The 16,937-nt window shown below is 47.5% G+C and overlaps 1 protein-coding gene across 8 annotated transcripts in view; it reads right to left on the bottom strand.

Annotated features, from left to right (window-relative positions):
• Window positions 1-2,685: 2,685 nt before the first annotated feature.
• Window positions 2,686-16,937, bottom strand: part of LOC310742278 (PC-esterase domain-containing protein 1A-like) — a 45,516-nt gene continuing 31,264 nt past the window's right edge. For all 8 annotated transcript variants that reach the window (XM_083571494.1, XM_083571489.1, XM_083571496.1 and 5 more), the window contains 6 exons: window positions 11,599-11,678; window positions 10,493-10,716; window positions 9,288-9,489; window positions 7,146-7,386; window positions 5,258-5,662; window positions 2,686-4,337 (listed from right to left, as the gene is read on the bottom strand). In XM_083571494.1, the coding sequence (XP_083427620.1) occupies window positions 4,135-4,337; window positions 5,258-5,662; window positions 7,146-7,386; window positions 9,288-9,489; window positions 10,493-10,716; window positions 11,599-11,678 (1,355 nt within the window). In that variant the 3' untranslated portion in view covers window positions 2,686-4,134. The remainder of the gene's footprint in view (window positions 4,338-5,257; window positions 5,663-7,145; window positions 7,387-9,287; window positions 9,490-10,492; window positions 10,717-11,598; window positions 11,679-16,937) is intronic.

Raw genomic sequence — 16,937 nt, 5'->3', positions numbered from 1 at the left:
CTGAAAAAAGCAGGCCAAACTGAAAAAAGTCCTGCTTGCCCGTGAGTCTCTGGGGGCCTCCAGTGCATAGCTGTCAACCATCCCTTATTTGGCGGGAAAGTCCCTTATCCCAGCACTGTGTCCTGCTGCTGTCCCTTATTGATGATGTCCCTTAAATTTCCCGGGTTTCAAAGGAAGCAGCTCCTCTCCCTCCCTCCCTGCTGGCCAGGGAGGAGGGAGGCTCCAACTGTGTTGCTTGGCTGCGTTGCTCACCCAATAAGGAGTCTAAGAACGACGGGGGGGTGGAGCTTGCATGCCTTGTGCCGATCAAATTGGCCGTGTTGCCTGGGGAATCGCCTTTGCTCAGCGCTTCCCAGCGGAGAGGTGATGGTGGTTTTCCTTGCTGCATCCCCTTTGCCGGGTTGCTGCGCTGTGGGAACCACCGCTTGAGGCTTCGTTTGGCTGCTGCCTGGGCTTTCTGCCTTTGGCTCAGAGGGGCTCAGAAGTTGAACATACCTGTGCTTGGAAAATCCCTTATTTTGGCTGCTGATCCCTTATTTTCGAGGCTGCTGGTCCCTTATTTTCAAATCTGTAAGTTCACAGCTATGCTCCGGTGTAAGATTCTTGGAAGGAGATTTTGAACGGGGGGGGGGGGGACCAGATGTGTTAAACCCAAATGCAGACCACCTGTCTGGCTCTCTGCACAGTTTGATGGGGCAGCCTGGTCTGAGGCAGGACCCAGCCAGTAGCCCACTGTAAAGCTGGTATTTTGGGGCTGGCACACTTCCAAAAGGGGGTTCCTCATGCAGCCTGCTGCAAGATCATTTTTAGCTGGCGACGCTGCCAGGGATTTTACCTGGGACCCTGCCAGGGATTTTACCTGGGTCCTTCCCTGGCCATGCTCTGGAACAGAAACCCTTCTCCATAATGTCTGGTCTTCCTTGAATGGGGGGCAGTGCAGGGGCCCCCCAGGCTCGAGCTACTGTGTGGAAAATAGCCTTCAGGTCCCACGCTGGCAAGTTAACGCCACACAGGGCTTCCACTTCCTCCAGTGCGGCTCACAACGCCCACAAGCCTGGAGATTGGGTGGAAGATGGATGAAAGACGGGTGGGACCAAGAAGGCGCGTGCTTGTGTGAACAGGCGTGTCTGTGCACCACACACTTTTTGCTCTGCCCTTTCACTCTCCCCTATGCAAATGCAATGGTGGGGACGCAGGAGAGGGCCTTCTCGGTGGTGGCTCCCAAACTTTAGAACTTCCTCCATAGAGATGCTAGACTGGCTCCCTCCATATTGTCCTTCCACTGGCAGGTGGAGACTTTATTGTTCCAACAAGCTTTGGGGAACTGACTTGGTTTTTTTAATGAAAGGGCTATTAATGGGGGGGGGGTTATCCGTACTTTTAAGAGATCTGTATTTTACATTGTTTTAATTTGACTATTTTTACAAACCCTTACAATCCCGCCCATTGATTGAATAAGATGGCTTGTCCCTTTAAAAAAAAAAATCACCCTATGGTATATAAACCTGTGATTGGAAACACCCAGTATCAGTCTTTAACATCAGCGGTAACATCTAGACCATGGGAATGTTTCAGCTCTGCTCTTGAGTTTGTTTAAAATCTAAAACAGCTTATCTTGTTTTCCTTTCTTTGAATTTGTGCCATTTAGGTTTTTAAAACCTTTTTGTAAAGGGAACACGAGACTTTTCACAGCTGAGTCCTCAACTCCTTATTACTGTGCTTTGCTTCCTTTAAGCTGGGCTTTGTCTAAAACTTGCCATTTAGGTTTTCAAACCTTTTTTCTAAATTCAGTATTAGAAGCTGTACCTTTGAGTCCTTAATCCTTTATTACTGCGCTTTGCTTCACCTAGGTCAAGCTAGGATTATAATACTTCAGAATTTTGGGGAGTTTTAACCCCCTTTTTTTGAATTTTGGTCATTTAAGGTTTATGATTTTTCTATTTCCTTCTGAGGAAACTGAATATTTCAGTGAAACGAGGTTTGTAGCCACCATCCCATTAAGGCTTTGTTCAATTTCAGGTTTTTCTAATTTTTTCCTTAAACTTTTTGATTTTTATTATTTAGTTTATTTTCATAAGATAATATTTCTAGTCGATTACTTCTCGTTTCAGGGATTTTCACTGTATTTCATTTGTATTGTACAATTTCTCGGTTCCCTGACTGTCTTTTTTATATGTTCTTGGCTTTTTGCAGTTCCTCTGTGTCGTTTCAATTTGTGCAAACCGTCTCGCAAAAAAAGATGGGATGCATTAAAAAAATGTACCCGTATTTTTTGCTCTATAAGACGCACCAGACCACAAGACGCACCTAGTTTTTGGAGGAGGAAAACAAGAAAAAAAATATTCTCAATCTCAGAAGCCAGAACAGCAAGAGGGATCGCTGCGCAGTGAAAGCAGCAATCCCTCTTGCAGTTCTGGCTTCTGGGATAGCTGCGCAGCCTGCATTCACTCCATAAGACGCACACACATTTCCCCTTACTTTTTAGGAGGGAAAAAGTGAGTCTTATAGAGCAAAAAATATGGTAATAACAACCCCCACCCCAAAGGCATTTTAACTCTCGGCTTTTGAGTCCCTCTTCTCCTATGAACTTGTTTCACACCACTCTCGGTTCTCCACCTGTAAAATGGGGACATTTTCACTGCAAAGGCAAACAGCCCTCCTCTGAACAGAAAGACAAAAAGACGATTACCAACCACACTTTTATTATTTCCTTTCAGAGAGGAAAATCCTGCTTTTGCGAAACAGCTTTTTCTCCTCAAAAACGTGTTCTCCTTTCAGGAAATGCATTTCGCTCCAACAGACCCCAGCTGGGTTAGGAGATAAGGATTCCCCATACACAAACACACACTGCCTCACCTTGAGGCTTTTAAAAAACATTATACATTTAGACTGGAAAAAGCTCTCTTTGGAGTCATTTTGGGCAGCTTGCCTGACCCTGTGGGGAGGTCTCTGGAGCGAGTTCTTGCATAGCTTCAGTCTATCTTAGTGGGGCTTATGTAGGAGACCTTCCCACTAGGCCATGCTCCCGAGACCCTAGTGCAAAAGACTATTTTCTGTATACAGTCACGTTCCCATGGAGAGGAAGAAGTGGAGTCAACTGTGTTGGGAGGGGAAATGAAGATACTTCTAGTATCCATCCTTTGTGGATCCACAAGCGGGGCTCACCTGGGCAGGTGCGTCGCAGGTTGGAAAATGCAAAGACGTGGCACATTTTGCCCCCCCCCCCAAACCCAGTGTCTGCCTACCCACCCACCTGCCCACCCTACGGGTGCAATGTGGAAATGGGCTTCCTGTGCTTGCTGAATGAAAATGCCCATAAACAGCCACGTTCTCAAAGACAGATGGGAGCACAGCCCGAACTCAACTCCCTGGGGAAAGTCCAGAGGGTCCAATAGGAACGTGCAGAGGGCCACATTTGGCTCCCGCTCCCCACTGCTTCAAAGGCAGTCTGTCCCACCTTCCACGGCGGGGAGATAGCAGGGGGCTTTGGGAAAGATGAGTTTCCACCCAGCCTTGCTACTGCCCTGGGCGGGACGGAATGAATTTCATGGGGAAATTAAAAATCCTGGCCAAAACCCAGGCGGTTTGTGCCGATATCAACAGATCACCTGCACCTCATCCCACGACTAGGGGCAGATCCCTAACACACCTTTGAAGCACATGACTGTCCCAAAAGCATTCTGGGAACTGTAGTTTAAGCGCCCTGTAGGTCTGTGAGCAGGGCAACTACAGTTCCCATGGGTCTTTTGGAGGGGGGAGCTTTAAAACGTGGGCAGAATGCGCTTTGAATGCCTGGTGTGTGTCTGAGATTGGACTACTGAGCTTGCTTTTCAGAGCCGGTTGCGAAGACACCCTTTTTCCACGGGACGGGCAGTCGAGGTGAAAAAGTAGAAGCGTCCGGACTGGGTGAGGGCCAACCCCGGGTTCAGAAAGACGGTCCAGCCTCCATTTGCGAGCATGTGACCAAAAGGTGTCCAATAGCAGGCTGGAGATCAAGCGACGCGGGCCTCCACCATGTGCACAGAAGCCCTTGACACCCACAGGCAACCCCCCCAAAAAAAAACCCATCCCCACTCCTGACATGTTAGGCTGCTGCCTGCAAGAGAAGAACATTCAAGGCTGTCGGAGCCCCTGCTAAGGGCGAGAGGGGCGTCTCCAGACGTATCTTGACCTTTGGTGGCGATGCCAAGTGCTTCCACCGCGCCCCCGCCACGGCCTGGCATAGGGGTGGGCTCCTTCGCGTTGCTCGTGGGGGTGGTACTGTATGAACTCGGGGCGCCGCCTTCGCCTGGAGCACCCGACCAGTGTGGGAATAGGGGAGCCGTAGGGGTGGGTTTCTGGAGGAAAGCGAGAAAGGGGTCAGAGTAGGGAAGCAGAGCGGGCACAGAAAGTAAAAGCAGCAGGATCTCCCAGAATCAGCTGCACAATTGAGACATGTGAGCTCAGGATGCAGCCCTCTGGAGGCTTAGGAAATGTATGTACCACTTTCAGCAGCTGAACCGGTTACCAGTCTCTGTTCTAGGCAGGGTGGATAAAAATCAATGGTTTTGTGTGTGTTTTAAAAAGGATTTTTTTGATTTAAATCGGATTTTTTAAAAAATAATAAAATGCTTTGTAGGGAAAATCTTTCTAAAGCTAATTTTCTATTTAAGTTACAGTATAGTCCAAAGGCTATACATCGGGAAATAAGGATTTAAGTTTTTCATGTGCGCTAAAACTCTGTCTAAGTTGCTTTATCTGCTTAACCCCCTCCTCTTATATTTATGGAATGCTAACTGTATTTTTATGGGACGCGGGTGGCGCTGTGGTGTAAACCACAGAGCCTAGGGCTTGCCGATCAGAAGGTCGGCGGTTCAAATCCCCGCGATGGGGTGAGCTCCCATTGTTTGGTCCCAGCTCCTGCCAACCTAGCAGTTTCAAAGCACATCAAAGTGCAAGTAGATAAATAGGTACCACACCGGCGGGAAGGTAAACAGCGGGTGCTTGTGCGGGTGCGGGTAAATATGCTCTCACAGTCATCTCCTGCCACTTCTGCTTGCGCAGTGTTATTTACTTGGCTGAGTAGAGCGTGCTCCAGCTTCTGAAGCTGTGGGTCGCTGTTTCATGCTGAGCCAAGGACTGGAGATCGCCCAGCTTACCGGCCGGTGGGCTGCAGCCAGCTGGGGGCTTGCAAATTGCCCCTGTTTCCTTGGATGCATCCCAACAGTGGGCTCCTAAACGTATCTCAGAGGGACAACAGTGGTTTGCAGGGACATACCTGGGAAAAAGGGGCCGTTCGAAACCCCACCCCTGCGGCCGAAGGAACCATTCCAATGGTCACTGAACTGAAGGTCAGGAGTGAGCTGTCCATCGTCGGGTGGAGAGTCGTGACAGTCCAATCCGCCCCCTGGCCCGTCGTCGTACGGATTGCTGTGGTGTTCAAACGGCGGGTAGGCAGGAAGGAGCTGGCCATGGTGGGCCAAGGGGTCCTGGGGATTGTATTCGAATCCAGCCACAGGTCTGTTGCCATAGGGAGCGCCATAGCTGTCAGGGGCTTCTCTGTCCACACGGAGCTGCATGATAGGAGCGTCACCAGCCCGGAAGAAGTCACGGCACAACGGGGGTGTGGAGGGCAGCTGAGGGGAAGCTGGGTGATGTGTTTCAGTCCCATTCCAACCAATCCCTGCAAAGCAAGAGGCCATTATTCTGGGGAGGGGGAAACCACACCAGTCGTTCTTCGCAAGAAGCTCAGCACCAGCAGCAGGCTCTGTCGGATGGGGGCAGCCCCTCTCTTTTTGCCCTCCCTCTCTCTTAATCTCAAGGTCATGGGTTCTAAGCCCCAATTTGGGCAAAGGAATCTTGCATTGCACGGGGTTGGTCTAGATGACCCAAGTGGTCCCTTCCAATGCTGCAATTCTAGGATTCTAGAGCCATTATCCCAAGGCGCACAAAGGACGATTTCCTGGTCACCCACTCACACACAACCCCCCCCGAAAGCAACTCTCATGAGTCCCTGGTGGGGCGGCTGCATTTCTCCAAGAGAATGTCCAAATCCACACACACAATTTCGCATATTAACTACTGTACTTTTTGCTCTATAAGACTCACTTTTTCCCTCCTAAAAAGTAAGGGGAAATGTGTGTGCGTCTTATGGAGCGAATGCAGGCTGCGCAGCTATCACAGAAGCCAGAAGAGAAAGAGGGATCGCTGCGCAGTGAAAGCAGCAATCCCTCTTGCTGTTCTGGCTTCTGAGATTCAGAATATTTTTTTTTCTTGTTTTCCTCCTCCAAAAACTAGGTGCGTCTTGTGGTCTGGTGCGTCTTATAGAGCGAAAAATACGGTGCTCTGTTAGTGAGTATACTCCTCGAAAGATTCCCAAAAAAAATTGGTTTGTCCAAAAAAATTTACACATCACTTTGGAAGACAGGCAAGCTAATGCCAGTGTACTAGAAGAAGCAAAGATCAGCAGTGTTGAAGCAATGATTCTTCAACATCAATTTCGCTGGACTGGTCATGTTGTGCGGATGCCTGATTACCGTCTTCCAAAGCAACTCCTCTATTCTGAACTTAAAAATGGAAAGTGTAATGCTGGTGGTCAACAAAAGAGGTTTAAAGACTCAAGGCAAATCTAGAATAAACTAGATTTGATTTTTGTGTGTTGTGTATTGTTATCTCTTGATATCTTTTGATATCTTTCATGTTGTTGTTGTGTGGAAACTACTAATAAAATTCATTAAAATAAAAAAAAAGTATAAACACCAACAATTGGGAAACACTGGCCTGCGAGCGCTCCAGTTGGAGAACAGTCTTTACCAAAGGTGTCATGGGCTTTGAAGACACTTGAACTCAGGACGCAAGGGAGAAACGTGCTAAGAGGAAGGCATGCTTAGCAAATCCACACCGTGATCAACTCCTGCCCGGAAACCAATGTCCCCAGTGTGGAAGGACGTGTGGGTCCAGAATTGGCCTCCACAGTCACCTACAGACTCACTTTTAAAAAATCTTACTTTTTACAGTCTTACACGGCTACGAGCGATCGCCAAAGAAGCAGAGTGAAGCCCCAAATCCTCCTTCTCAAAAACTCTTTTACAGCTATAGTCTTCCGGACCTTCTGAAATCTCTGCCTTCCCTCCAGCTCTTCACCTGTTCTTGAGCCACACGCTCACCTGTGACAGACTTCCTCTTCTCAAGCTCGACTCCCCAGGAATCAGCAATGTAGGTCAGCAGGCATCTGGTAATAAACCGGTGCGCCAAGAAGTTCCAGTGTACCCCGTCTTTAATGCGGAGATGGTCCACAGAGCGGAAGAAGAAATGAAGATCCAGGACGTCGAACCCGTAGCTGCGGGCGAGGATGGCGCCATAGAAGTTGGCTTCAATCACGTCCACGGGAGTCGCTTTTTCTACATCCTGCATTTATTTATTTATTTATTTTATTTCATAGCATGCATACAATGCTTGATTGCGTAAAAAAAAAAAAAGTCCCAAACCGTCTACAAAAAAGATAAAATAAAATTCATCAATAGGAAAAAATTAACCACAGTAATGCAAGACTTTCAAAAAGTTAGATGCGAAAGACTAAAAAAAAAAAAAAAAAAGGTTAAAATTCACATCAATTTTCTAAGCATCTGGGTAAGCAATAGGTGCCTGCCTATTGATATCAGGCAGGTGGCTGAAAAGAATATGGGTATGTCATCGGCCTGGGATCAATAGGCAGGGAGTTCCAAAGTGCCACATTAAAAGATCGAGTTCTTACAAATGCAGAAGAAGTACTAATGGTATACCCTTCAACATTTCTCCCATGAAAATAGGGACATCCCATAAATAACACTTTGGAGGTCCCGAGTCCCAAGGAGGCTAGATTGGCCTCAACCAGGGCCAGGGCCTTTTCAGCACTGGCCCCGACTTGGTGGAACACTCTTGCCACAAGAGACTAGGGCCCTGCGGGATTCAACATCTTTCCGCAGGGCCTACAAGATGCAGCTGTTCCGCCTGGCCTTTGGGGATGCACTCAACAACCCCCCCCCCATTTATTTATTTATGGAACGCCTTATAAGGGATTTTGCATATACATTTTCCCTCGGCTCTTTTTGCTGGCCCATGAGGACCAGCATGGATAGTTGGCCCCGGTGAATATTTGGTGTTTTCTCCCCTTATGGTTTTGATCTATAGGCTACCACTAAAAGGAGGCTGTATTTTAAGCTGCATTTTACACTATTCTAACTTATATTTTAATCAACTGTTTGTTTGGTTTGTTTGTTTGTTTTTAATGTTTTTACTGTATTTATATTCGGTGTTAGCCGCCCTGAACCCGGTCTTGGCCAGGGAGGGCGGGGTAAAAAAATATTATTATTATTATTATTATTATTATTATTATTATTATTATTATTATTATTATTATTTTAAGAAGGATCAAAAGGGGGACACCAGGAAATAATATTAACTAAGAGATTCAAACGAATCTGCAAACTAGCTTCCAACTAGAGTGAGGAGAATCTGCTCTGCTGCATCACTTACTTGCATGAGTGAAAGAAGGATAATACTTATTCAATATATCCTTTCCTACAATCTTAAACCACAGAGCCTAGGGCTTGCTGATCAGAAGGTCGGCGGTTCGAATCCCCACGACGGGGTGAGCTCCCATTGCTCGGTCCCTGCTCCTGCCCACCTAGCAGTCCGAAAGCACGTCAAAGTGCAAGTCGATAAATAGGTTCCGCTCCGGCGGGAAGGTAAACGGCGTTTCCGTGCGCTGCTCTGGTTCACCAGAAGCGGCTTAGTAATGCTGGCCACATGACCCGGAAAAACTGTCTGTGGTCAAATGCCGGCTCCCTCGGCCAGTAAAGTGAGATGTGCGCCGCAACCCCAGAGACGGTCACAACTGGACCTAACGGTCAGGGGTCCCTTTACCTTTATCATATCTCCCTCTCAGTCTCCTCTTCTCCAGGCTAAACATGCCCAACTCCTTCAACCATTCCTCATAAGGCTTAGTTTCCAGACCCTTGATCATCATGGTTGCCCTCCTCAGCACACCTCCTGGCTTGTCAATATCCTGATGAGCGACGCAACCCCAGAGTCGTCCGCGACTGGACCTAACGGTCAGAGGTCCCTTTACCTTTACAATCTTTAACATTCCCACTTGTTGGAGGGAGAGCGAGGGCATAGCTGTCAACGTTTCCCTTTTTTAAAGGCAAATTCCCTTATTCCGAATAGGATTCCTCGCAAGAAAAGGGAAAAGTTGAGAGCTATGGGCTCTGGGACAGGTTGGCACCCCACCCCGCCCCGCTCTGGGTGAGAGCTGGCCCCCCAGTCACCTCAGCTGAGCAGTAGTCTCCCTCCATCTCTTTGTAGAGGGCTCCAGAAGGCTCTTTCCGAATGGGGAGGGCCGTGTTCCAGATGGCAAGGCAGGTCTGCGGAAGGACCTGATCCAGCCTCTCAAAGAGCTTCTCCAGGTTGAGCTTGTACTGCCTGATGGCCTTCGGCAGCCGAAACTTCCTGGCCACCTTCTCTTGGTACCTGCATGGAAGAAGGGAGACCATCAGGATCTTGGTGGGAAGACACAAAAGGATAACAGCACTGGTCTTGGCCAAGAAAGCTGAGGGGTGCTGGGGTGGATTTGATTTAAATCAAATTGATTTAAATCGTGAGTCAGTAAGACTTGATTTAAATCATTATTCTTTTTTACAGAAAGACTCATTCTTGCTGGTATAACCTTAATATTTACAACCAGATGGAAGGTTTCGTTTTTGGAATAATAAAATTTTCAGAGTAGTTTTTACAGTTATATCAAAAGTTACCGATTTGGTTATAACTATTAGAAATACACAGACAGGTAATTATGAAATTGTTGTGAGGTTTCACTGTTTATATTTGGACAACTTTTCTGCTGTGCTTTATTGGAAGGAGGAAAATAATCATTTCCTTAATAAAAATTTAAGCAATTTGTTTAACTAAAACGTCAGATACTGAATCCTTATGAAAGTTACTATAAAATATCTTACAAGGTAACAACAACCACGCACACACACACACACACACACCTGGTCTCATGTTCCCTTGATTTTCAAACCTGGACAGATGTGAGTATAAACAAAAGGGTATTTTCCCAATTCTCCATCCTCCAACATGGGATCATCTTTGGTAATCAAAGAAATAAAAAGGCTGTTTTGGAGACCACCCATGGAGGAGTCTGCCCACCACATCTCTGCATGACTAACTGCTCCAGCGGTTATTTTTTAAGGAGAGGGAAGCACAGTTTTTCTGCTGAGTCCCTGCAAAAAGCAGCAACAAAAGCATCCCAAATCTCAGCTGATGCAGAGACATATGACGTTTCTGGTCAGGGATCAGCAACGAAGGGTTGGATAACACAAGGCAAGAGGCCGCAGGATCACAGCAAGGTCGGTCCATCTGGACAGCAAGAGCCCAGCACCCAGTTTCCAAGCGTAGGTCAGCCAGATATCTCAGAGAAGCCCACACATGGAAGCAGAGGGCCCTGGTGCCACAGGTAAGTCCCCCTTACCTGTTGAGGTCCCAGAGGCAGGAATTGAAGATGACCACGTCCGGTTTCGGCTCTCTTTGGAGGTCGTCCAAGATTTCCTCCACGTAGTCCGAATAAACGCGGGAAACGAAGTAGCATCGCACCAGGTGGTGATCCGAGCGGAACTCGCGCACCTCCTGGTATCTGTTCCCGCAGCCTAACCCACTATATTTCACCAGTTTATCGTTGGCAAAAGTCGGCTCTCCCTGCAAGCAGAGATCAGGATCGTACACAAGGCCTCTTCCGCAAGCCCCTTGCAGCCAACCCAATACTGCGGGACCACCTCTCCTGGTATGCCCCGCGGAGGGCCTTAAGGTCCACAAATGACAACACCTTGGAGGTCCCAGGTCGCAAGGTGGTTAGATTGGCCTCAACTAGGGCCAGGGCCTTTTCAGCACTGGCCCCGACTTGGTGGAACGCTCTGTCACAAGAGACCAGGGCCCTGTGGGACTTGACATTTTTCTGCAGGGCCTGCAAAACAGAGCTGTTCCGCTTGGCATTTGGTTTGGACTCAGTCTGACCCTTATGTTTCCCTCCCCTTATGGTCTTGATCTATCGGCTACTTTTAAAATGAGGCTGAATTTTAAATTGCATTTTAACCTGTATTTTAAATTGGGTCCCCCCCCCCCCGCATTATGTTTTTACTGTGATTTTATTGGTGTTAGCTGCCCTGAGCCCGGCTCTGGGCAGGGAGGGCAGGGTATAAATAAAATTTACTATTTACTTTACTACTACTCCTAGAAGTCTCAGTCCAGAGAACCACAGAATGAGGGGGTCTCAGTTGGTCAACAGCCACCTAACCCCCCTGTTTCCATCCTACTGCCGAACAGAACTGTCCAACCAGTCAGACACCCCCCTCTAAGTATAAGACCTGCTGTGCCTGAATAAAAGGAGTTGCCCCGAAGGAAAAGTTAATGATCAAGGAATACGGATCCAGTTCTGCCCTGAACTGGGGTCGCCAAGCACAAGTTGCACAATTATTGCTTGTGCAGCAGCTGTATCCTTGAGACATCTAGGTTTGACTGTTGTGGTCCCTTCCAACTCTAAAATTCTAGGATTCTATGAAAATACTTTAAAGAAAAAACCACCTTTTTCTTCAGCTGATCAAGAGTGAGCAGCTGGTCGGCCTGCAGGATGGAGATCAGGTCTTTGTATATCGATCGGTAAACTAGAAAGGAAGAAAACATGTCTTGTCGACTAAGGCTGCATACAAACATTTTATTCTAGAATCTATGGAGACCAAATATGAGGAGTGTTTTTTTATGTAGTCCGCACACAATCTAGAGCAGGGGTCAGCAAACTTTTTCAGCAGGGGGCCGGTCAACTGTCCCTCAGACCTTGTCGGGGGCCGGACTATATATTTTTTTGGGGGGGATGAACGAATTCCTATGCCCCACAAATAACCCAGAGATGCATTTTAAATAAAAGCACGCATTCTACTCATGTAAAAACACCAGGCAGGCCCCACAAATAACCCAGAGATGCATTTTAAATAAAAGCACACATTCTACTCATGTAAAAACATACTGATTCCCGGACTGTCTGTGGGCCAGATTTAGAAGGCGATTGGGCCGGATCTGGCCCCCGGGCTTTACTTTGCCTACCCATGATCTAGAGCTATTGCATATTTTCCCCCTCCAAGAAGCACTTCTGGAGAAACTGGGCTCGTTCCAAAAACGAAACGCCCTTCTGGTGTGATTCTGCATTACCCTGCAGAATCCATTTGAAAACAGATTGACAAAGATGTAGATTGCAAAGGAAACTTCAGCTGTGTTTCTGCATGTAACCAAAGTGGCATGGAATACTGACAAATGAAGAATGGATGATGAAAACCATGGAATATACAGAATATGTTAAAACTGGCAGCTCTGATAAGAGACACAAATCTAAAATCTTTCAAGGAGGACTGGAAACTCTCTCTGGTCTACTAAAAAAATAATTTTCCAAATGCGAAATTTAAGGGGGGGGGAATAGAATATATTAAGAAACCTATTTAAGAGGGTGAAATGGGACATGATGGAATTTTAAGAAGCAACTGTATGCAATTGTGTTTATAAACATTGAGGATGGATGAGCAGGAACTCATTCGAATTATAGAATTATAACTGTTGATAAATGGTGACTCTGAATCTTGAAATAGTGTCATACCTCTTGTTATGTTTGCTTCAGGTTAAATCTTTTCAGGTTGCGTCCCGCAGCGACCCGGAAGTACCGGAAAGGGTTACTTCCGGGTTTCATCGCTCTCGCATGTGCAGAAGAGCAAAATGACTGTCACAGCTAAAAAATTGGCTGCTGTTTCTTTAATGCTTAAAAAAGCTGGGTCAGCATGAGTCAGCGGCCTGCACCGGGTTGTATATATAGAGTGAGAAATGTTAGTTTTTGTTTGGGTTGGTTGGTTGGTTAGTGAAAGCTGGTAGTGTTGATGTGTACAGTTGGTCAGTCGTTTTTGCACAAAGTCTTTTAAGAATAAAAGCAAAAAGTACTCTGCAAGGATACTCTTCTCGTGGACTCTTTTATGCCAACAAGAGTCCGAGGACCAGGCTAAGGGGACAAAGGGAGGTCAGAACCTCCCCCCCTTTTTTTTTTCAAACACTGACAATGACGTCACGTGCATGCGCAGGCGCAGCAAATCGCGACACGCGCAGATGTGGGTTGCATTCTGCTCAGGTTGCGAACAGGGCTCCGGAACAGATCCCGTTCGCAACCAGAGGTACCACTGTAAAAGAAAAAGAAATGGAGGGGGGCATTGTAATCTCGTCGACCTGTGGCCCCATGCAGGCAGGGAACGGTTTGGATATCCTAACGGGCTTTTAAAGTGTCTCAAGCAGGCACAACCACTCTCCTAGAAAGCAGGATCTAGAGTCAACCGAGAGTGAAAGGAACATATTGAGCACAAACTGTTCTGGAGTGGGGAGGAAACAGATTTCTGCACTGCAAAGGGTTTGGGGCATGCATCACACTGGTCTGGCAGGAGAGCACAGCAAGTGTCATGGGAAGATTCAATGGCAAACAAAGAAACATTTAAACATTTCAGTACAGTATGGTATCAAAATAAAAACTTTCTGGGGGTGATATGCAACCAGAAGCAATATCCCCACGTCTCTTCAAGGGCACTGGCTATTCTTCTACAGTTCTCCACAACATATTGTTGCAAACAATATGCAAACATCTTGTGGCAAATCCCTATTTTCAACCATGATGAAAGATCAGAAAAGAGAAAAGCTTCTTTGTGTCGAGGGGAGTTTGATGGTCTCAAATTAGACCAAGATTACCCAGGACTGGGACGCGGGTGGCGCTGTGGGTTAAACCATAGAGCCTAGGACTTACTGATAAGAAGGCTGGCAGTTCAAATCCCCGTGACAGGGTGAGCTCCCGTTGCTCAGTCCCTGCTCCTGCTAGCCTGGCAGTTCGAAAGCACGTCAAAGTGCAAGTAGATAAATAGGTACCTCTCCGGAGGGAAGGTAAACGGAGTTTCCATGCGCTGCTCTGTTCGCCAGAAGCGGCTTCGTCCTGCTGGCCAAATGACCCAGAAGCTGTACGCCAGCTCCCTTGGCCAATAAAGCGAGATGAGTGCTGCAACCACAGAGTTGGCCACGACTGGACCTAATGGTCCGGGGTCCCTTTACCTTTACCTTTACCCAGGACTATCTAGCCCAGGGATACGCAACCTAAGGCCCATGGGCTGGATGCGGCTCAATCGCCTTCTCAATCCGGCCCGCGGACGGTCCAGGAATCAGTGCGTTTTTACATAAGTAGAATGTGTCCTTTTATTTAAAATGCATCTCTGGGTTATTTGTGGGGCATAGGGATTCATTCATTTTAAAATATATTTTTCTTTCAAAATATAGTCCAGCCAATCACATGATCCGACGGATGGTGGACTGGTCCATGGCTGAAAAAGGTTGCTGCCCCTGATCTAGCCGAAGCCCCAGCAATGCAGAAATATGCAGCTGTCCCAGACGGGGATCAAACCTCCAACCATGGTGTTATCGGCACCACGCTCTAACCAGCTGAGCTATCCAGGCAGAGAAGCACATTTACAATTTTATTTTGGGAATGATTTGTGATCTCACGTAGCTGCATTGTTTAAATAAATAGATTCCGAACAAGGGAAAGATGAGAGGGGTTGTTTCGGCACCATTTGGTACAGATGCCCTGTAGCAAGTGAGTTAGTGTTGCACTTCCACGATAAATGCCCACTATGGAGGCAAGCGCAATAGGTTTTTCTTGCAAGGACAGACCCACTCTTGACCCCAAATCACATCTGCACCAGTCCAAAAGGATCCCTTGGGATCATTCATCGGTGCAAACGGGGCGATGCTAAGTTGAAGGAGGCACAATTACCCACATCTCCCAAATATGTGATGGGGATGAATGTCCTGTGTGAGTGTCTGGAGGCGGTTGGAGGATGGATGGCAGCTAATGGATTGAGGTTGAATCCTGAGAAGACGGAAGTATCGTTTTTGGGGGAAGAAGAAGAGTTTGGATTTGATATCCCGCTTTATCACTACCCGAAGGAGTCTCAAAGCGGCTAACATTCTCCTTTCCCTTCCTCTCCCACAACAAACACTCTGTGAGGTGAGTGGGGCTGAGAGACTTCAGAGAATGTGACTAGCCCAAGGTCACCCAGCAGCTGCATGTGGAGGAGCAGGGAAGCGAACCCGGTTCACCAGATTACGAATCCACCGCTCTTAACCACTACACCACACTGGCTCCCTCACCAGATTATGAGACAGGGGGACAGGGGGCGGGCAGGTGTGGGGACTCCCTAATCCTGAATGGGGTAATTGAGCCCCTGAAGGACCAGGTGCACAGCCCGGGGGTCATTTTGGACTCACAGCTGTCCATGGAGGTGCAGGTCAATTCTGTGTCCAGGGCAGCTGTTTACCAGCTCCATCTGGTACGCAGGCTGAGACCCTCCCTGCCCGCAGACTGTCTCACCAGAGTGGTGCATGCTCTGGTTATCTCCCGCTTGGACTACTGCAATGCGCTCTACATGGGGCTACCTTTGAAGGTGACCCGGAAACTACAACTAATCCAGAATGCGAAAGGTAGAATGCTGACTGGGAGCAGCCGCCGAGACCACATAACACCGATCTTGAAACACCTACACTGGTTCCCAGTACATTTCCGAGCACAATTCAAAGTGTTGGTGCTGCCATTTAAAGGCCTAAATGGCCTCGGTCCTATAGACTTGAAGGAGCGTCTCTGCCCTCGCCGTTCAGCCCAGACACTAAGGTCCAGCGCCAAGGGCCTTCTGGCGGTTCCCTCATTGCAAGAAGCCAAGTTACAGGGAACCAGGCAGAGGGCCTTCTTGGTGGTGGCACCCACCCTGTGGAACGCCCTCCTACCAGATGTCAAAGAGATAAACAACTACCTGACATTTCGAAGACATCTGAAGGCAGCCCTGTTTAGGGAAGCTTTTAATGACTGATGTTTTAATGTACAGTGGTACCTCAGGTGAAGTACTTAATTCGTTCCAGAGGTCCATACTTAACCTGAAACTGTTCTTAACCTGAAGCACCACTTTAGCTAATGGGGCCTCCCTCTGCTGCCGCGCCGCCGGAGCACAATTTCTGTTCTCATCCTGAAGCAAAGTTCTTAACCTGAAGCACTATTTCTGGGTTAGCAGAGTCTGTAACCTGAAGCGTATGTAACCCGAGGTACCACTGTACTGGTGGTGCAGTGGTTAAGAGTGGTGGACTTGTAATCTCATAATCTCGATTCCCTGCTCCTCCACATGCAGCTGCTGGGTGACCTTGGGCCAGTCACACTTCTTTGAAGTCTCTCAGCCCCGCTCACCTCACAGAGTGTTTGTTGTGGGGGAGGAAGGGAAAGGAGATTGTCAGCCGCTTTGAGACTCCTTCGGGTAGTGATAAAGCGGGATATCAAATCCACACTCTTCTTCTTTTTCTTCTTCTAATCTTTTGTTGGAAGCCGCCCAGAGTTGCTGGGGAAACCCAGCCAGATGGGCAGGGTATAAATTTATTATTATTATTATTATTATTTATTATTATTATTATTACTATTACTATTTTAAAGATCTCTGTTGTTGGGAAGCATTTGCTGGTAATAACATGCAGAGTGGCAAATGATGGGTTGCATATCCTCAACAACAAAAAAGCTTTAAGGTTTTAGCAAGCAGATGGATTGAGCACGATAAGCAGTTAAGAAGCACATCAGCATTCAACCACACGCTAAGCATCGAGATCTGCAACCCACAGAGTTTCCGCAGATCATGTTTCCAATTTATCAAGATAGAAATATACAGAGAGGCAGTTTGAAAGAGGAAGTGAGGCTGCGCTCGAGAGATGGAGAGGCAGAGAGAGGAGGGAGGGACGCGCCGAAGGACAAGGGCAGAGAATTGTTTTCATTCTCCCAGCAAGAGAAAAGGCACCCAGCCTGTGTTTCGAAGGCCAGGAATTGT

Source organism: Podarcis filfolensis, assembly GCF_964270895.1.
Source record: "Podarcis filfolensis genome assembly, chromosome: 9".
Taxonomy (NCBI): domain Eukaryota; kingdom Metazoa; phylum Chordata; class Lepidosauria; order Squamata; family Lacertidae; genus Podarcis; species Podarcis filfolensis.
Note: the sequence above shows the minus strand (reverse complement) of the source record. Positions and strands in the feature narration are given on the sequence as shown.